General features: G+C 34.3%; 2 protein-coding genes across 3 annotated transcripts in view; one reads left to right on the top strand and one right to left on the bottom strand.

The window, feature by feature from the left end:
* IntS14 (integrator complex subunit 14) overlaps positions 1–6,925 on the top strand; it is an 87,484-nt gene extending 80,559 nt beyond the window's left edge. For both annotated transcript variants that reach the window (XM_090403791.1, XM_090403792.1), the window contains exons 8-9: positions 854–919; positions 6,582–6,925. In XM_090403791.1, coding sequence (XP_090259917.1) covers positions 854–919; positions 6,582–6,806 — 291 coding nt within the window. In that variant the 3' untranslated portion in view covers positions 6,807–6,925. The remainder of the gene's footprint in view (positions 1–853; positions 920–6,581) is intronic.
* A 12,799-nt stretch (positions 6,926–19,724) lies between these two features.
* Gbeta5 (guanine nucleotide-binding protein subunit beta-5) overlaps positions 19,725–22,409 on the bottom strand; it is a 119,793-nt gene continuing 117,108 nt past the window's right edge. The window contains exon 10 of the mRNA XM_090404447.1: positions 19,725–20,975. Coding sequence (XP_090260573.1) covers positions 20,964–20,975 — 12 coding nt within the window. The 3' untranslated portion in view covers positions 19,725–20,963. The remainder of the gene's footprint in view (positions 20,976–22,409) is intronic.

The raw sequence follows: 22,409 nt of genomic DNA, 5'->3' as shown, positions 1-22,409 counted from the left end.
ATCACAGTGATGGTAATTTGGAAGATAGGATAGCAAAAAAAAAAGACTCAGGAGAAGTAGAGCAAAGAATACAGGAAGAATGAAAAGGGCCAGTACCATTTCACTGAGAGATCCCCTCCATCATGAACAGGTGCCTCACACGGAGTTTTTTTTTTACTCAGCTTACAGATCTCATGATTATACAAGACATTTTTATTCTCTAAGAGGTCCGAGGCAGCTGCAAACAGTGAATTCACCCATAATAGCAAATTACCAAAAACTTCTCTAAACCCAAAATATTCAGCTAATCAGCTAACGCCTTTTTATTCCCGTATATGGGGAGTAGGCGAGGCCATTTAGCCTATCTAACTTTTGGAGACTGAGTGGGCAGTTCAATCTCCACTGGTACCAATCAGAGATAGATGGCCCAAGGCTATCACTAATTAAGCGGTACTCGGTGAAGAGAGACGGCTCAAATGTGCCGCCATCTCGTGGTCCCTAACCCTAACACAATATATTTAATGTCTGAAATAATGTGGGTTCTACGGTCGATTTTCTTGAGTTTACAGGACGAAAAACCTGAGTTTCCGGGAGGAAAAACCTGCTTGCCCGTGCCAGAGATCGACTAACTCGGGAACCGGTCGAAAAAAGGCTTAGAAAAATTTCCTCTAGTCGCCGACTAGACTCGAAACCAAGTCTTCCTTCGTGCGGCCAAGCGCCGTGGTTGGCAAACGCCACATCCACTGAGCTACACAGGCTTCCAAAATATTTTATATTAAATTTTATTAAAATGAAATATTTTAATAAATGTATTTTAATTTTGCTAAAAATTATAGTTTTTCATGTTTTCCATATCTTTCGTGTATCTTTTTAGGCAGACATCCAAAAAATATTGAGGCATGCAAGAAAATTGCCAGAAAAGACCCAAAATTTTTATAAGGTAAATTGATATAAATTGATATATTTTTATTATGACTAACAGCAGTCCATTGAAATTAAAAAATCTCTCTATTATTATCATACTGCTTCCATGGAATTAACACTCATCATGGGAGGTTCATCCAACCGACAACATATTTATCTATCATATTTAACTTTACTCTTTAACACTTCTTGCATTAACAACATATTCTGTTAATGTGTTCTATTCATCTACAGCTCTCCATGTAAAAAAAAAAAAAAAAAAAAATCTACTCCTCACACACTTATTCACCACTCTTACACAACTTCCAGAGATGATTATTATTAAGAGAGACCTCCAGGGAGTCAGAGACTCAAGGGAGGCCACATACTACATGCACCAGCTATCATACTTATTCTTGAATTCACTCACAACATCCAAAGGCAATCCATTCCAATCATGCACCACCCTCTGAGAGAAAAATCTAGCCTTCATTCTCAGCTTCCAAGGATGCTCTCTCGTCCTTTCCCCACCCTCCATAAATTGAAAAATTCCATCAATTGAAATCCTGTATGACCCTTTCAAAAGTTTGCAAGTCTCAATCATATCACTATCTCTTTCTCCTGTTTGCTAGTGTCTGCAGTCTACAAATTCTCAATCTGTCTTCATAATCAATATTCCACAATCCTGATATCATTTTTATGGAGACCAGACCTGCGCACAATAGTCCACATTGTGGACTATTTGCCACATGGCCCCTGAACTTCAACTTTCTAGCTATTAACACTCCAAGATCCCTAGCCTCATCAGTTTCTTCTAGTCTAATCCCACCAATATAATACAACATTGGAAATCTAATCATGCCAAAGTGAATGACTTTACATTTACTGACATTGAACTGACACCCGTTTTCCCGTGCCCACAATTCCAGCCTATTGAAATCATTCTGCATAGACTGCATATCAGCAGCATTCCTGATTACCCTACCTATCTTTGCATCATCAGCAAATAGCTGTATGTCGCTTGCCAAATCCTTCCCAATATCATTAATGTACAGATTGAATAACAGTGGACCAAGCATTGATCCTTGTGGTACACCACTTGTTATTTTTATTTATTTATTTATTTTATTAATCTGTGTACTGATTATGGGCAGCACTACCCTTACATCACGTCCTGACTTGATATAGGCCTAAGCCTTTACAAGTTGTTTCACCCTATGCCTGTTCTAGTTATCATTGTAGTCATTCTCTGGTGGCAATGCCATTCCACCAGTGTGCCCTGTAGGGCCCTCAAGGAAAGAACTTTTATATCCTTCTGCGTAAGTCCAAGCTGTATTAACTCCTTATAGCTATCTGCGCTCCATACACCATGTAAAGAGATGGTGGCGCTGATATACCTTGGAATTGCTCCATGCTCCTCCTGTATCTTACCAACTAGATCTCGGTTATTCTTATAATAGTTTAACTTATTATTATGGCTATAGGGATAGTGGGTGCCCTGTTCCCACCACCTGGGCATCACTGTCTCTTTTAATCACTAAATCTGGCTTACGCAAACCCGTGGTTTTGCGTAAGCCAGATTTAGTGATTATAATGTGGTTTTCCACCACGGTCTTCCAACCTTTGTTCCTAAAGCGGTTGTTCAGAATGGAGACCACACCGTCATGCCTCCGCATGCAGACCCCATAGGTGCAGAAGCAACACTGGGCTATATGAGACAATGTCTCACTGTACTGGTAACCAGCCCTACAGATCCCCCCGCATACCACTTTTTGATATCTGTCAGTCAGCCATCCTCTTATCCATGCTAATATTGTATAACCCAAACTCATTTTCTCCAATTTATGCAGCAGTCTTCCATGCTGTATTCTGTCAAAAGCCTTAGCAAAATCCAAAAGTATCATGGTGTATACATTCCTCTTGTCTAGTTCAATGGTAATATTGTTATAGAATGTGAGCAACTAGCTAAAACATGACTTTCCCTTAGTAAACCCATTTTTTTCATTGCAAAGTAGAGATTCACTGCCAACCCATTTCTGAATGCAGGCCCTAACCAATTTTTCCAAAATCTTCACCACCACTCCTGAGATTCTAATTGGTCGATAGTCAGATATATCAGTCTTTGCACCGCCCTCATGCAATGGAATTACCATACATTCCTGCGGAATCTTCCCTGTTCTGAGACTCATATAAACATCCTGGTCAAAGGAATGGCCAGTTCAGCTGATATTCCATCAATCCATGTTGCTGAATTCTTATTCAATCTGTGCAACAGCTCTAATACCTCGGCCTCACACACCTGTGTTTTGTCATCTAGTGAAGAGGTAACAGTGAGCTCAATGTTGCGTTCACCAATTTGATAGCTTTTAATGAAATGGACACTCATTAACTGAACAACCTCTTCTGCATCTGTAAACGTCACGTCACCTGGATTTAGAAGAATTATTCTTTCATATTCATTCTTTCTTTTACTGCAGCATAGCGATAGAATTCTTGTGGGTTGTCTTTAGCACGCAGAGCCAATTTCTTTTCACTCATACTTGGACTTTGCTTTCTGTACAAGTTGTGACTATTCCAGCCTGCTGCTTATAACGGATGTCATCCTTATGCAAACAGTATTCCTTCCACATCATCCTTTTCTTACAAATCTCTTGTTTAATAAGATTACACATCCCTTCAACTCCTACTCTATTTATTCTTCGAACTCTCGGGATGCATTCTGATATCGCATCATTTAAGTATTGTTTAAATGCTTCCCATGCATTGTGTCGATATTCTTTCCATCCAGCAACTGATCCCATTCCACTGAACTCAGTATACTCCTCAGTTGGTCATAATTTCCTGCTTTGTAGTTCAGCATGTAATCTTTTCTGAATGGAACATTCATAAACTTAGTCACTTCCCAAGTGAGTACCACATGATCACTGTCACCAACTGGAGGCAGAATAGTGAACAGACCTGGTGGATCGGTTGCTAGTGATGAAGAAATGTATTACCATCTTTTCTATTTGGTAATGCATTTCTTCATCACTAGCAACCGATCCACCAGGTCTGTAACAACACCCCCCACTATGTAATTTGTCTTGTTAGATTCCACCTCGCACCAGAGGGCTTCAAACTTGCTGCCACGTGAAATATTGTTAGTAGTATTACTACAATCATAGATCTCAACTCGAACTGGATTGAAGTCATCCGATATCTTTAGCGGCACGCCCCCTCCTCTCCTATCTTTCCTAAAATACTGTACCCATGACTCGATACCAGTTATTAGGTCTGATTCTGATAGCCAAGTTTCACTAATACTTACAATCTGAGGTCGCAGCATATTGACTAAGGCAAGAAACTCTATCCCGTTGTTTCTTATACTCCTTTGCATTCGTGTACAGACTTAATAATCTACCCGAATGTTCTTTTGTATACTCTTGTTTGCAGTCTGTCTGACACAGTTGGACAACTTGCAGATCTCTATTCTTCTCTGTCGTACACATGTAGACATCTTTGCACATATGATGAGTCTGAACCGGATGAACACAAACCTGAAATTGTTATCGCCTCATCAACATTTCCATGACAAAGCCCATTCCTGTCATTAACACAGTTATATAACATTGTTGCTCTTACACTCACATTCACACCATTCCTCCCTTTATAATTTAGTTTCCTGACTCTCTGTGTTAGGTCTCATACCAGTTATTAGTTTTTCTAGACCCCTGATACCAAATGCATTCAGGTGTAGGCCATCCCTCTTATGCACATCCAATCTTCCATCAAACTCACTCCACACATCCAAAAACTCGAATCCATTCCTTCTACATAGCCTACACATCGAATCATTTGCCATCATAGCCCTTCTTTTTAATTCATTTTTACCATAGCGAGATAGCCTCTGTTTTTTTCAACCCTTGTCACTCTCTACTAACTTAAATGTCTCTATCCTATTGCCTCTTTTCCTCATCCACTAAACTCTGTAATTTACATTCCTGTAACCTCTCACCATAGCCAACATTCCAGAATTAACTGATACGGCCTTAGTCACTTGTCACTGGACCTTCTCCAGTATTTCCACATTACAATGAAAACTAGGTGACTAAATCTGAGCACAGTTGGTTCGAGTGTGGTCTAACTACCTTCTTATCTCTATATGTCGGTGTACATAGCAGTAATACATAATACAGTCACTGAAAACTGGCAAGATTTGTAGATGAAGATGAGAAAAGAGAACTATTATCATTCATTTTGTGACAACTGTTGATATGGTTCTGTGATTTCAGGATCAAGTTTGATTTACCTTAAGGGGAAATGAAACTAAATAAAGATTTGTTAGAAAGATTTGTCCAAAATACTTGATATTGTCAAAATTTGTCCAAAATACTTGATATTGTCAAAATTTGTCCAAAATACTTGATATTGACAAAATACTCACAGGAAGATATTGTGAATAACAGTATCTCCCCGTGTCCAGGGACATTGGAACTGTCCCTACCCCAGGAGTAGGGACAGTTCCAATCTGCGATATGATGTATATAGGATTTCTTTTTTATGCAACTTTCTTCATCCTGGAGAATCCAGGAAATGGTGGTATATGCAAAAGAACAGCAATTGGTGATGAGATGTCCTTTTAAAATTGGGATAATTAATTGTTCTATAACAATTTATACATTGTAATACTTGAATTGTATTCACCATCACTGGTGAATACAGTTTATTATTTATTAAATATAATTTTTATCACGCTGTTCATTAGGAAGGAACAAATAAAATGATATAGGGGATATTCAGCTGTTTGCTGATGGATTTACTTATTTGATATATAATGTTTTCTACATTTACTCCGTTCTGCTGTTAATAGATTTCTCTTTAGGCAGTTAGGCTAGACTCTATAGTTAGTATAATTTTTTTGTGAATATTATGATATTTAAAGGTTGGAAGCTGTATAGTTTAGAATTTTATTTATAATATTTTATTAATTATAGTTTAGAACCACATAATATGATTAATACACATTATTTTTAACACAATTAAGAAAAAAAAAAATGCATATGGCTTGCTATTAGAATCGACAGTGTCTTGGTTATCATACAATGACCAAATGCTGGCCACTCTGTAAAAATTTAATGAATTGTTAGAACATTTTTACCAGTTGGATTTGATTTTTCTAATATTTTCTTTCTTCTTTTCTTTAATGTATGTATGTACAATAAACCCTCGATTTAATGGACTAATAGGGACTAAGGGATGTCCGTTAACTGTCGCAGAAAGTTGCACCACACGACAAAAGAACCCATTACAGTGCGATTGGTGTGATCACGTCCTAATCATTCACCAAACTGTTTTATGAGCGGTGACTCATTTATGTCGTATAAATTACTAGCGTTTTTCCAACATATGATGGCCTATTTGCCAAAATTAACAGGAAATTAATAACAAAAAATAACTTGTTAATTTAATTATAAGCAAATCTTGGTTAAAAGCATTTTAAAATTAACAGGGTGTCAATTTTCATGTGACATATGGAAATTTTGTCCGTTAAATTGAGGGTTTACTGTATGTCTTTCTTACTTCTGAAATTATTCATAAAGTTCTACCACGATTTTCAGTTTCTCTGTCTATGAATTGCACATTACGTTTAGGTAATCTTGTCTTCCTAGAACAACAACAAAAACTATGTATTTGTTCATAATTCTTCTTTTCCTTTCTAGGAATTAAACCGGTTGCGACGAGCTGCACTTTCTTTTGGATTTTATGAATTATTAGAAGGAATGGCTACAATACTAGATAGAGAATGTACATTGCTGCCTGGCTCAGCTCATCCAGATGCTGCACTGCAGCTTACGCATGCTGCTAGTGCTCTACGAGGTCCAAATAGCCAAGAATATAGTTCTTCTATTATGCCTTTAAGAACTAAGTTTTCTAGTGATGATTAGAATTATTTCAGTTTTCATTGCAGTTTCTGTGAGTAACTGCTGTACATAATTCATTCCTTCTCATATGATTCACAAGTCATCATTATAATTTAAAAATAAATTTGTATTTGTACATTTCATTACTACAGTTTTTATAGTGACTGATGGTAGATAGGTTATGTGAAAAATTAACCACACTAATGTAGGTTTACATACATTTCATTGCAATTTATTTTTCAGCATCTTCAGAGCCAGTAAATATAAAGAATTCACAAAAACACATATAAACATTCAAGTGCAATTAGCAAATATGAGTTGCTGTATATTATTTTTCAGTGGATAACCTCAAGAAGTTTATCAAATCTTCCTTTGGACTCCTATATGTTGTCTCCAGTCTTTGGTCAATGGGATATTCTAACATATTGTATATTAAAAGTTGGTTTCGTGACATCTTGTATGCTTTGGTTTAAAATCAATATCATATATATAAAAGATGTATATGTTTATAGAGAATTAGAAAGAAAAATACATTAAATACTGAACAGAATTTTAGCTGCTAATACAAATATCTGAAAGAAAAAAAAAATCCCCAAAATTTTTCCTTCGGATATCTCTGAATTTTTTTGTTAGGTATTGGAAGTTTATTTTTCACTTGGTTAGACTATAATAATTTTAGTTTAATCCTTTATCCAAGTGTAAGCAAACAAAGTTTGCACCTGAAAATATCTTCAGGACTGAAGTAAGATAGTGCAACACCAAGCAACTCCGAGCAAAGGTGGACCAAGCTCTCATCACTCCTTGTCTCAGTATCTCCCATAATGCAAAGCACATCTCCTTGCAGACATGTATACCGCTATGCATTAAGGGAAGGGCCACTACCCAGACTGGTTTCAACCTTTATTGAGGTTTCGTCAGTGGGAGATCGACTCAAATGTGGAGATACTAAGATAGAAGCAATAGGAGAGGTCATATTTACCTATAGGAGTTGCCAATAGGTGCACCACCTTATTATTGAATTACTCTGGATTTAGAGAAAGATGTTGGAAGTTTATTGGTGTTGCACTACCTTACCTCAGTCCTGAAGATATTTTCAGGCGCAAACTTTGTTTGCTTACACTTGGATAAAGGATTAAACTAAATTTATTATAGTCTAACCAAGTGAAAAATAAACTTCCAGCATCTTTTTCTAAATCCAGAGTAATTCAATAATAAGGTGGTACACCTGTTGGCAACTCCTATAGGTAAATATGACCTCTCCTTCTGGCTTCTGCCTTAGTAACTCCATGTTTGGGTCTGCCTCCCACTGATGAGACCTCAATAAAGGTTGAAACCGGTCTGGGCAGTGGGGCAGTGGCCCTTCCCTTAATGCATAGCAGTATACATGTCCGCAGGGAGATGTGCTTTGCATTATGAGAGATACTGAGACAGAGAGTGATGAGAGCTTGGTACACCTTTGCTTGGAGTTCACTACCTTACCTCAGATCTGAAGATATTTTCAGGCGCAAACTTTGTTTGCTTACACTTACTAAATTTATTATTTTTGTTAGGTATTCTTTGAAGGTATAGTTACATGACTATAGTCTCATGCCTGGTGTGTAAATGTGGGAATAATGTACACAACTTCAATGGGTTGTCATAGGTTTACAAGTCATTGTAGAGTTTATTACTATAAAATGACGTTTCTTTTTAACTTTACTTAGATACAGTCAAGTATAATTAAAAATGTGTCACATAAATAAACAACAAAAAAATAACAAAAGATTGTAGCCTGCCCAAGATACAATATGTATGATAGGATCTTTCGGAGTTCGATTAAAAAGCTTATTGTGAATGCCCATCTGGCTGGAGTCACGATTTTGAAAACAGCAGAGCTGACCAGTTTCCCAAAAAGGTGATATCTCAGGTGTTTAATCAGTGGAAAAATAACTCACTTTGCTTGTCTAAGAGGTGTAACTGTGGTCCTAAGACATTTGGTCAGGAACAAGATTGCCATCACCTGAGAAGGCTTGTACAGACAGACAAAGCTTCCTGTGTATTTGTCCAGCAATTGACTGAAACATTTAATGAAGGCTGTTCCTGACCCATACCTCACTGAACTATGTGCAGGGAATTGAAGAGGATTGGTATTGGCAGTCACATGCCTATACAGAAACCGGTGATTTCTGCAACGAACTGGAAGGGGTGTCAAGAAGACTGGAAAAAAAGTCATGGTCTGAAGTGTCACGGTAGGCAGTTTGGCAAAAACTCCATAAAGCAATGAAACTCAGCTTGCCTTTTAAACACAATTCAAGGTTCTGTTGGTACAGAATGGGTACCCTGATATTGCTGGAAGAGCAGATGTCCTCCAAGGAATATCTGAACATTTTTGCTGATCACGTCCATCCTGCAGGTAATGGTTGTTTCTTGGACGACAATGCTACTGGCTGTTGAGCAAGAATTGTTCAGCAGTGGTTCAACGAGCATGATAACGACTTCCTCCATCTTCTCTGTTCATCACAAAACCCCATTGAGTACATATGAGACATGTTAGAATAGAAAAACAGATCCTGGAGCAAAGTCCTCTTCCATCAAATCTGAGCCAGTGAAAGGATATCTGATGAATGCTTGGTATGTTATAGATGCAATCCAACATATGAGTTGTAATTCAGGCTAAAGAAGATCTAACATGGTATTAAATAACTATTTCTAATTCAGCAGGTACATGTATAGTTTATATCGCAATACCATATTATCCAGTTTATGAAACATCAAATGCCTTAGCAAAGTACAATATTATAGGATATCCATTCCCTTTAACTCAGCTGTAACATTATAAAATACAACCTCTCTTTAGTGAACCCATGCTGTTTCTTACAAACTATAGCTTGTTTGTCCATCCAAATGTATGCAAGTTCTTACCAACTTCTCTAAAATCTTTACAATTACTCCAGAGATATTGATAGTTGGACACATCAGTGTTTGCACGAGCCTTGTGCAATGAGATTATCATACATTCTTTTGTTTCTGTGGGATATTCATGAGTTGAGACTTCTAGCCAGTTCAGCTGAGCATTCCTTAACATGTGGTAATAATTTTTATCCTAGTTATGCAACAACTCTAGAATCCTATCCAATGTAGTTACATGTACTAAGTTGATAGAACTTGAAGTAAGCACTTGTTATTTGAACTAACTCATCTGCTTCTGATACCAGGGTATGGTATGCATTCAGCATAATGATAAAATTCTTTTTTTGGTTGTCTTTAGCGTGCATAGCAAATTTCTTTTTATACTCCAAGTATTATCTATACAATACCCAACTTTCTGACCTTCACTTTGTATATTTTTTAACTCCTCTCATGTTATTTCTTGTGGATCTCATTTTATGAGATTGCACATCCATTTCACTCCCATTCCATTTGTTCTTCTAACTTTAGGGACACATTCAGATACCTCATCATGTAAGCATATTTTCAAAACTTTCTATGCACATATTATTCACAGATCGCTGCTGTTGTGTTTTTACCAAATGAACGTGGAGGAATGATAGTCAGTTAATCAAAAGAGTAACCAAGAAAGATTACATAGTACAAAAACATATTAAAAAAAGTGATTATCTGTTAACTGCTCTATTCTGGAATTTGAGAATTTTTAGGAAGGTTTTTGGTGCACTACTCAAATACGAACACACAAAAAAAAAATATTTAAGGTTCATTCTATATTGACTTATAATTGAGCAGGAAAGAATACAAACTTTTGGAAGCTGAGGAGACTGCTGAATGTAACAATTTTGAGCCAGAAAATGCTAGAAATATATTCTACCCAAGAGATCAAGATATTATTAAAAATATAGGTGAGAAGTGAGATCATTTCTTGTAAGAAATGAAAGATTTGTCTCAGTAGCATTAAAGTTGATAGGGTTGTCCTGATTGCATAGGAGATCAATATTTAAGACATTTGTTATGGAAAACTTGTACCCTCCCCCCCCCCCTGAGTTCTACCCTCAACTTCCATGTGTAAAATCTCTTGTAAGATCCTTTTATCAACTTGTTTCTATCATGTCTCCTCTCTTCCACCTATTACTCAAACTTTGAAGATGACTTTGCCTTAGTCTGTTTGCATATGCACATTTCCAGAGGCCTGTTTTTAATAGTCTTTTACCCACGCCTCTGAACCTAGTATCAAAATTTGGTTTTATCAAAACCTTGAATAACTTGCCTACTCTACCAGTTGTGTCCTCATCAACATTGTAGACTTAACCACCTTAATTAGCAATGTGGTCCTTAAACTTTAAATGCCTGTATCATCACTCCAAGTCTCTTGCTTCAGTGATCACTTGTAATTACCATTAATAACATACTCTGCTGCAATGCTTGAATCCAAAATAATTGAACTGATTTTGTCCATTGAACCATTTTGTTCACATTAGCCTGCAAGGATTCTGTATCAGAAATGCCCTTTATCATCTTTCCTGATTTTGCATCTTTGACAAAAAAAAAAAAAATCCTTCAGTACATTAGTACCCATGGTACTAATGTACGTTAGGCATTATAAGATACCTGTAAACTTTTGTAGGTGGGAGTCACATAAAAATAAAATGGCATACTACTGTCCAGACAAACCTTAATATCATTAATATAGAAGCCAAGTACAGACTTGTCCTCTCTATATGTTGCTCTCTGACTAATCTCTTCTCCATGTTACCAATTTTTTTTTTTTTAGTTTGTATAACTTCCCATGTGGAATCCTGCCAAATGCCTTCACAAAATCTATAAGTACTGTGAAATATTTATTCTCCTTCTACAGTCACCCTATTATAGAACAGGAGCAAAGTGCTAAATCAATTAGCTCATGTTTTGTAATAGGGTGACCTACCTTTAACAATGCCATGCTGTCCTCTATAGAGGGTTAAAATACTATCTACCCCATCTCTGGTTGCAAACCTCTATAATACCTTAGTGACCACTCCAGAGATATTGGACTATAATCGATTGCTTCTTGAAATAGTTCTGCCCTTATTTGTGTAATAGAATTATCTTTGTTTCCTTCCACTTAGTAAGAATGTGCTCTTGTTGAACAACCAAGTCACAGGCAATGTGACTTGGTTGCTCGACAGCAAAAACAGTTTCATTCTGAAATTAGCAGAGAAGGGAGTTTTCTCTTTATGAAACCTTGATACAAGCACATCTGGATTACTGTGCTCAGCTCTGGTCATCTAGAAACCTAGATGACCAGATTCCTTCATCTAGGGGATGAAGTGGTCTGTGTAATGCTCCCTACGAAGATAGATGGTTGATGAAAAAAAGGAAGGGGTGAGTTGGTAGAAACATGTGATGCAAGGGTGTGGGGACTAGATTTTTCATTTGGAGAATGGCAAACGAATGTAGTGTCTTGTCTGTTAATGGTTTCAAGGAGAGGTACGATAGATATTGTGTTGATAGCTTGGGATTCCCATGATAATTCTTAGGACTCCATGGAGGTGCATGTGCAATAATAAAAGCATTAATTAAAAAAATCAATACTTTGAAGTTTTGGAAGTTACTTATGCAGTTCTTTTAACTTGAGATAAATTTTGGCCCATCAGTTTTAAATACTCAAAAATGTATTTTTTCAAATTTGCTAGTTTAGCATTGATGGTGATATCTTGATACCTAATATGCACATTTCCAGTCTTTCCAACTCCTGTTTGTATTATGAAGCACTCTTCTTCCATGTTACCTATTGCACTACCGCTTCATTCACCATATCATCCATGTTATCAAAGTTGAGCAACTGTTTATGAAAATTATGAAATAAGCAGTGGCAGAACAGTGGTAGAGAATGTCTAGGAGGAAGGCATATGTTTCAACATTGGGGGTGGGTTGGAGGCATGATGGCAGGAGTAAAGACCCAGAAGATAACCAAGATCTAGGCAAGCTGATGCTGCTAGGAGACTATTTCAGTCTCCTAGTTAATCTGACAGTATTGAATGAATAACCAATTAATGCAGAGTTAAATTGTTTATCAAGAAGCTAGTAAATTGTGAAGTGCCTGAAAATAAGTTCTCTCCCCTCTTTTGATAGTAGTAACAGGATGTTGCTGATTATTCCTACTGTTTTTCCTTTCATTTTTGAATGGCTCTTAATTCTGAAGGTAATCAGCATTCTTTTATATCTCTGAAATTATTCCCTCTAAATTTTGTTGGTCTAAGCTATCATGTTTAATTTCTTGAATATCCATGCCATCTTCTCATAGCATAATATTAACCAATTTAACCTCAGTAATAAGATTCCAGAGCACATTAGTTTAGTATGGATATTCTTTTAGTTTCTTGCAAGTTTGATTTTAAAAAAAAACACTCATTTCAAATACTTGTTGATTGGTACCTAGTAGTAGACCATATAATAATTTGTTGAGTAGGCAAACTCTCATGATCTGTGCCAGTGGTTTATGCTAAATTCAATTTGTATAAAAATTTTAAGGGGAAAAAAAATTGAGTTTAATTTTTTTTTCTTTTGTTTCTTAGACAAACACTATAAATGTGGAAAAAGAAAGGTAGATGTGATTTACTTAACAAGTTTTAACCTTTGTATTCTCAGTTTGAAACAGGCATACATAAAATATCTTTAACATTGATTCCCATTGTAGAGAAGGATAAAATAATTGTCCACAGTTATATAACAGAAATCTGTTCACCCTTAGCCTTTAAAAAATGGGTTGAACCATCAGCACAGACTGTACCTAGCAGGGGTGCATCTCTTTTTGCTTCGTTTGATGGCAATGCTTGCCTTATCTGATTTACAGACACCCTATAAACATCTTAATATTTGTAATGGTTCATGACTTTATTTAAAATAAATTTGAAATATGTGTTTAAAAATTATTTCTTCATGCACACCCTGCTTTGTGCCATATGTGAACAACATTCTGGAAATGTCAAGGGTGATTGCGTATTTTAGATTTTTCTTTGTGTCAGAAAAACGAAAGGAAGCATGGAGTGAGTTGCTTTGGTGGCATTGACGAAGGAGTTCGACAAGAATGATGTATCTTTGGATATAGCAGATATTGTTAACGAAGTAATACCATGATTATACTATTAGGATGAGTGAAAAGTGAGAGTATGAAAACAGAAGTTGCCCTATCATTTGAACAGGAGACAAGTTTCTGTATTTGGCTTTCAAAACTGGATTTGTTGATTTTATGCAACTGTTCGGAGCTTCATCGTGGTCTGAGTGGGAGGCTCTCCTTTTGGTCACAAGCCAATTGTGACTGCTTGTCACACTCCAAAATATCAAAGTTCGACTTACCTCGAAAAACATGGGCCTTCCTAAATAGGATTCGCACCAACCATGGTAGGTGCGGAGCTTCCTTATTCACCTGGGGCCAAAATCATCTTGTGACTGTGGTGAGGATAACCAAATTATACAATATATCACATTTGACTGTCCTCACAGCACCTTCCTGGGACCAGTATCTGACTTTATAACAGTTTCCACTGATGCTGTTGACTAGTTGTCAAACTTAGACATTTAATTTTATGCTTATTTTTTATATGTATATGACTACAGTGTCACTTCACACTATCGTGTTCTTTTATGCATTTTGTATATGGTTTTTTTGTGTGTGTGAGATAGCATACGCATGTATTCTTCTTAGCCAAATAACTCCAAAATAAAATAAAGCCTTGGATAGTGGTCGGGGATTTGAGGTGTAATATCTGCGGAAATTTTAATTATTTCTGTTATTCTGTTGAAGCAGATGTTATTTGACACAATCACAGAACAAGACTGAGAATGGCTATGTGAAGGAAACTTGGATGAGGTTATGGTTGGAGTCGTGAAGAGCAGAATTTACATCCACAGTGTATTCAGAAGGAAAGAATGTTGCAGAATGGTAAAGATTATTGTAGGTTATTATTAGCAGAAAATGTCTTAATATCCCTACCAGTTTGATCAATGAAACTTTAAGAATGTGGACTGTACACAATCAAGCTAGCATTCTTACTTTTGGATAAGTATATTGCTATACATTATGGGAATGTTCACTACCCAAGCCTGAGAAGATATCGAGATTTAAATCAATGGTAGAAGTCGATTTCTATATCCATTTAATGTAAATCAAACAGCCTAATCATGAAGATATGTTACATGCAAATATTCATGCTTCATTAAAGGATAAAAAATAAAAACAAGGATTTCTTTTAAGTACATTTCAATACCTACTGATCTTTTGCCAGTCTTGAGTTGTTTGGATAGCAACAAATATTTTGGTCACAATGGTTATTCCCAACCTGAATGAGCTGCAGCATAAACTCATTCTATATCATCTATACAATATAGTTTATATATTGTATAATTCTACTATTATAATTACAGCTATTTTGCCTGCTTCAGTTTAGGAGTACCCCTGTTTGAATGTCATTGGCTATTTACTCATGGATTCTTAGGGCATTATGAGTGTAGATGTACTAAAAATTATATATGTAGCCTTCTTAGTACATTATATATGTACTAATTTTTAGTACATCTACACTCATAATGCCCTAAGAATCCATGAGTAAATAGCCAATGACATTCAAACAGGGGTACTCCTACACTGAAGCAGGCAAAATAGCTGTAATTATAATAGTTAAATAAAGAGGAGTAACATGGGAGTTTTCCCAGAAATAATATACATATGTATAATTCTACTCCTGTAGGATTATACAATCTATCAGTCCTCAAAATAAAGCAATGTCTCTTGTCTAAAGCAATTGTTTTTTTTTTTTTTTTTTTTTTTTTTGCACAGAGGACCTATTCAGTAAACTCATTGTGTAGTCCATCTTTCAACTTTGACAGAAATATGGAGCACTAAGTATCCCAATGCTCCATGTTGTGTATGCATTTATATATGACTATTCCCTCACTGATCTTGAAATGACAGTACATTCAAGTTCACTATTACAAATCCTGCCATCTTTCTCCCTGAATAAAAGGAGATATTCAAATTTTATTATTTGACCTCTTTCCCTTGAAGGTACATATCAGGAAATTGGTGATTAAACTACTGATATTTTACGGATTCAAAATAGCATCCTTGAAATATATAAAAAAAAAAACTTGTTGCAGACTGTTTTGTCTGCCACAGAGACATTATCAGGAATACAATGTAAACATTATAATAAAATAAGTGAAAGATGCCATACTTTAGATTTGGTTAAGATTTTTTTTATAATCTGCTAATTCAAAAAAAAAAAAGTTGCATATGACGCAGAGGAGGACAGCATTTTTTTCCCACTTGAGTGTGCGAAGTATCCAAGCTCATGTAAGATTTGACTGACCATAGTGTTATAGCAGATGTATTTCTTGTATTCTTCAGGGCAAACTCCCACATCCATAATACATTTTTTACTTAAACCTGTTTTCTGCCTTAATATTCACTACTCTTCAATTTTGCCATCCATATGAACAGGGTATAGCCATGGGCTCTCTTCTCCTTTAGCCAAGTTCTGCATGGATTATTTGGATAAATGTACTCTTGATTCTCAAACCTATCTGGCAAAGATACATAGATGATGTGTTCTCCAATTTGGCTACATGGCTCAGACATGTCACTTTTTTCTCCTCTGCCCAGAATTCAGTTTACTATAGAAAAAGAAAATACTTTTTTTAGACACTCTAATCATGTCTTCCCAATGCCTTTCTCAGTTTACAGAAAACCTACCCAAGTTGGGTAGATACGTGCACAAATTTTCCTATCATTCTCTAACTACAGTGGCATTCCCCTTATCCACTTGTTATTTTTGTGGTTTTGCATGAGTAAGTACATACACTGGGCTACACCAGTCTGATGCTGTTCACAACATTAATAAGAAGACTGAGGATACCTTATCCTACTTGGATTGTAATTTCTTCTGCAAGAATTTTCTGAGGTACTAGTGAGTAGTTGTCACCATAAGCGAGAGCACTGACTACTTCAGGGTGAAAGGTTTACAATGGTGTTTTTATTGCGATTGTTGAGGCTTGGAAGGCGAGTTTTTTTTTTTTTTTTTTAATAGATTACCAAACTTCTTAATGTGCCGATGTCTTATTTTTTGAAACTGTTTGCTGAAGTGTTCAAGATGTAAGGGATCATCCAAAGGTTGGTGTTGAGCATGGTGACAAGCTTCTAAGTTATAATTAATATTCAGTATACACTGTAATTTCCTGAAAGACAATAGTTATGTTATAGAAGAAAAGAAAGAATGCGAGAGAGACTACTGTTAGGTATATCAACACTTCACAGCAACCTCATGGTACCAATGAATCCTAAGTTAAGTTTTACTCTTGCAGGTTTGATTATATAAAACCTGATGAATAAGTGGATAATTAGATCAAACAAAGAAGTAATTCTGGCATATAAGTTATGCCTGATATGATTTCACGTGCTACAGTTTCACAATACTCATCACTGTTCTTACTCACCTGGATTTAAATATGTCAAAATAATGCCTTAGGAGTCTCATAAGATTGTTTACAAGCAGCAGCACACGACAGGGATGAAATTGAACACAATTTCATCTCTTAGTTCTTTTAGTTAGCTACTTTGCTACTAGAATCGCCAGAAGGAAAAATAAGATGAAGTTAAATCATGCAAATATGGAAGATATTCCAATTTATTCCACATTCATAATGCCTTAGGAGTCGCATAACATTGTTTACAAGCAGCAGCAGCACACGACAGGGATGAAATCCAACACTATTTCATCTCTTAGTTCTTTTAGTTAGTTACTTTTCTACTAGAATCGCCAGAAGGAAAAATAAGATGAAGTTAAATCATTCAAATATGGAAGATATTCCAATGCTCTTCAGAATATCCACAGGTCTGGCAATGGAAGGGACACTTTTTGGCAGTAAATTTCATCTTCATAAAGCTAATGAATGGCAGGCAAAATGATTACTATCCTTTCAAGAAAAGTCCAGTCCCATTTATAACTATGTGCTTAGATATTCGATTTTGAAATGAAACAACTTTTATATGCAGCCATTTTAAATAACAAAGTGCAACAAATTTTGTGTACATCTTTATGATATTTTTTAACTGCATATCACTAAAACCATTCTTTGCCCATCAAGAGCATTGCATCACACAGGGCATTTAAGAAAGCATTAGGGAAAATTTACACATTGCTAAATATTCTACAAAATCGATTGACATGTAACACGATATATGCATTTTATCTGCAAAATTTCTTAATTGTTAATCTTGCTTGGAACATTCTTGAACACAAATATTTAAGCTTAACTAATTGAATGACAGATGTGCATAGTCATCCAGGTTTTGAATATGCATTTTATCTGCAAAATTTCTTAATTGTTAATCTTGCTTGGAACATTCTTGAACACAAATATTTAAGCTTAACTAATTGAATGACAGATGCACATAGTCATCCAGTTTTTGAAATGGACCAACTTTTATATTATATATATATATATATGTAGCCATTTTAAATAAGCTCAGTGTTACAAACATTTGCAGAAGATGTATCAGAATTAACACCATTCTTTCCCCAGGAGTGTATACACATCCTCAATGCCATCAAGGGATTCTTGTCAATTAGTGATATATGTATATATATTTTAGGCACACATACAAATAATGTATAATACATAAATAGATCAAAGCATGAATTTAAGTAATTTGCAGGTTTATTCCATTACCACACAGGACCTTATGCAGTTACTTCTTATACTTCTAATATCAGGATTAAACCTAAGTTTCTGGGAGAAACCCTGGATGCCAAAAATCAACTCAGGTTTAGAAAAATCTCCTTTGTGGGAGGGGGGAGATTTCTGCCAATTCTCTTCAGAAATGGGTGTTAGGGACCATCTGATCATAGCAGGAGAGTAAATCCTGTACTCTCCTTCCTGGATGCCTATTAGAATCACTGATAGTCTTGGCTAACTATCCGTGATGGCTAAAGGTTAATTGTGATTGGTTGTCCCATCACATTCAAACATTGAGGAATAAAAGGCATTAGCAAACTTCATAATTATACATTTCACAACCCTGGTTAATCATCTGAATCCATTATATTAACTTTAAAACCTTCAAACATAGGTCAGTTCCATTTTCTTGTTCTGAAAAAAAAAAAAAAAAAAAAAATTCTATTCACTTTTCTTCTTCTCAGAATTTCATTAGGAATAAGTTTCATGTATATTGGAAAATAGGTGAAGTACTTTTATTTCTCCTTTCTCTTGTCATTATTAACATTACTGTTATTTAAATTGATACTAGGAATATTTATGAAATATTAGGGTACACACAAAACATCTCTCCGTTAGCTAAGAAATTTCAAAAATTATTCTGGTCCTTGTGATATATATTTAAGTCTGTTAATGAATTTTTTTGATGATATAATGCAGGAACCAAAATTTGTTATAAACCTTGAAAATATTATGTATTCCATTAGTAAAATATGGATTTCTTTCTCTAATAATACAACAATGATACTGAATATCTTCCATTGTAGTCATACTCTTTATTGCACATCATAATTTTTGTATATAAACTTTTTTTGTCTTTAATTTTTTAAAGATAAGAAAATTCAGTTTTTGTAACTGATATAAATTTTACTGAATATCAGTAAAATTTATATCAGTGTAATAATGTTATCTTGATCTTCAACTGCACACATATATATTTAAAAAAAATTAAAGCTTCTCAGATTCAACTAAGTGACAGGTATTTAAAGAACAATAAAATAATCATAACATTATAATATATATATATTAAAAAAATTTAATTTTCTATATAAAGCTTCTCAGATTCAATTAAGTGACAGGTATTTAAAGAACAATAAAATAATCATAACATTATAATATATATATATTAAAAAAATTTAATTTTCTATATAAAGCTTCTCAGATTCAATTAAGTGACAGGTATTTAAAGAACAATAAAATAATCATAACATTACAATATATATATATATATTAAAAAAAAATTTAATTTTCTATATAAAGCTTCTCAGATTCAACTAAGTGACAGGTATTTAAAGAACAATAAAATAATCATAACATTACAATATATATACAACAAATTTTCCCCAAAAATATGTACACAGTCATCCAAAATATTACCAGAAGTCTAATGAATGATAATAAATAAAACTTACAGGCAATAAAAAAGAAAATATTTACATCTGAATGAGTCAACAATATTGTCATATCCGACCTATGGTACATACTTAGTACCATAGGTAGGTACAATCTTTGGTACATACTTTCATCATTTGGTACTTTAAAATAAAAATACAGCAAACTGCAAGTTATCCAACCACCTAATAGTTGCTAACATAACTAGTCATTTCTGAAACTGGGTCATAGTGAAGATGATCACCTGATAACTGAAATAACATGTCAGTAGGATAACATGTTATTTGATGTAATAAGAAATATGCAAAAGAATAAATATCTCACATGAATTAGCAGTACTTTGCCAGCATAATAAAACTCATGACTAGGAATGATATTTATGAAATAAATATTAGTATGTTATTGATATTACTATAATCTAACTATTTATATATATGTACACATACACAAATACACACCTAGATGCTAAATCTTGCATATCAACTCCTAGAGCACATGGCAGATTACTCTGTGGTCCATTGCTGCATAGTTTCTTAAACCATAAATCATTCATATTTCTGATTAGAATCTGTTAAACTCATTTGTCAGTAATTTTTTTAGAGTTATTTTCTAATAAATAAATCTTTTTACAAAAACACAAACTGATTTTACATAAGAAATCTATATTTACTAACTTGCTGTAAAATCCCATTAAAAAAAATCTGATATTGGTTTTGCAAATTAAGTATTTTTAATCTTGTTTAACATAAGTAAAAAATGGATATTGGCATATATAACAATTCAATTAATTTTCAAGGTTAGGCTTTCTAGGTATTTTAAATATAGGGTGAACAGTGTTCAAATAGAAAGGCAGTGACGATAAATTCTGTTTGCAGTAAAGGGCCATCATTTAGAATCTGTGAAGTAATTCTTGTAAAATACAAGCTTGCCTTTGTTCATATCACATACATGAATATTCTTTCCCGTTTACAAGAGGAGGATTTAACATTTGTGAAGTGTATGAAAGGTATATTTCCTCCACAGTAGGCAAATAAAAAAATGGAATCTTTCATTTCTGCTTTATTCTTTTGCTAAAGGTGCCAAATTTCAGTTCTAGAGAAAAACAACTCAAGCCCACACCTATTTAAAAAAAATAAATAAAATGTATATTATAAAATTACTACATAATGACTATAAAATACAATATAATTTTTTTTTACTTGTAATTAAATAATGACATTACTAAATAGTTCTCCATTACATAATTTATAAAATTAAATGGTAGTTTAAAATAAGCTGCAATAAAAAAACAGTATATCAACAGATGCTGAATTAATGATTATTTCATTAGTTTTTATTAATCTAATAAAATATACTGGATGCTTAATTATTAATCTACTTATCAAACCTCAAGTATAATTGGAAGCACAAAAGATTAGAAATGAAGTGAAATTTTTTCTATTCCCTACATCCGAGGCACCTTGGAAAAGATTACCAAAATCTTAAAAAAACATGACCTGACCTCCTGTTACAAACCTTACAGAAAATTGGAATCCCTTATCCTTGAAATCTGAAGGAGTAAAGATAATTATCAAGAAATTGTGAAGCATGTGGACCCGATGAACTACTACAGAAACAATTAAACTAATCGATGAAAGCAATATTGATAAAATTGTTCAAAAGAATTTATGATACTAGTAAACTACCTTCTGATTGGATATGCTCAATCTTGATTGCCTAAAAAAGCTAATACAAAAACTTATGATTTTAGATTGATTAGCTTAATGAGCCAGACTCTCAGAATATTCCTAAAAATTATTCATAACAAAATATACCAAAAATATGATGATCTCTTGAGTGAAACTCAATTTGGTTTCAGAAATGGCCTAGGAACAATAGAAGCACTTTTCTGCTCATGTATCTTAGCACAAAGATGCAGAGAACAAAAAACTGACCTTTATATTTGTTTTATTGATTTTGAAAAGGTCCAGCATAATAAACTCAAACATCTCAGAAAAACTAGGCATAGATGATAAGAATGTTAGAATCATTAAAAATCTCTACTAGGACCAGACTGCATCTGTTCTAACAGACAACATCAGGACAAGCAATATCAAAATTTAAAGAAGAGTGAGACAACGTTGTGTACTATCTGTGGTTTAATTACAACAAATTCAAGATCTTAACTACTCTTGGAATGTGTTAACAAAGAAAGCACAGAAATGGGCCTAAAATTAACACTAGAAAAACAACTTATGATAAAAAGCAACAATCCTTCAATAACAGCTAACTTAATTCTAAATGGAAATAAAAGCAAAGTGAACAAATTCAAATACTGGGATCCTGGCTAAATGAAAGTTCGGACTGTGAAATGGAGATAAGATCAAGAATTGAAATTGCAAGACTGTCCTTTATCAATATCGAGAAAAAAAAAAAAAAAAAAACATTTTGTGTAATAACGACTTAAACGTTGAAATGTGAATACAAATAATTAAGTGCTATGTATGGTAAGTTTAATATATGAAGTTGAAACATGAATGTTAAAGGCAAATACAATAAAAAAAGCTGGAAGTC

The sequence above is a fragment of the Typopeltis vanoorti genome, chromosome 14 (assembly GCF_054136105.1).
Source record: "Typopeltis vanoorti isolate ZY-2024b chromosome 14, IOZ_Tvanoo_1.0, whole genome shotgun sequence".
Taxonomy (NCBI): Eukaryota; Metazoa; Arthropoda; class Arachnida; order Uropygi; family Thelyphonidae; genus Typopeltis; species Typopeltis vanoorti.
This window is presented reverse-complemented; position numbering and strand designations above follow the sequence as displayed.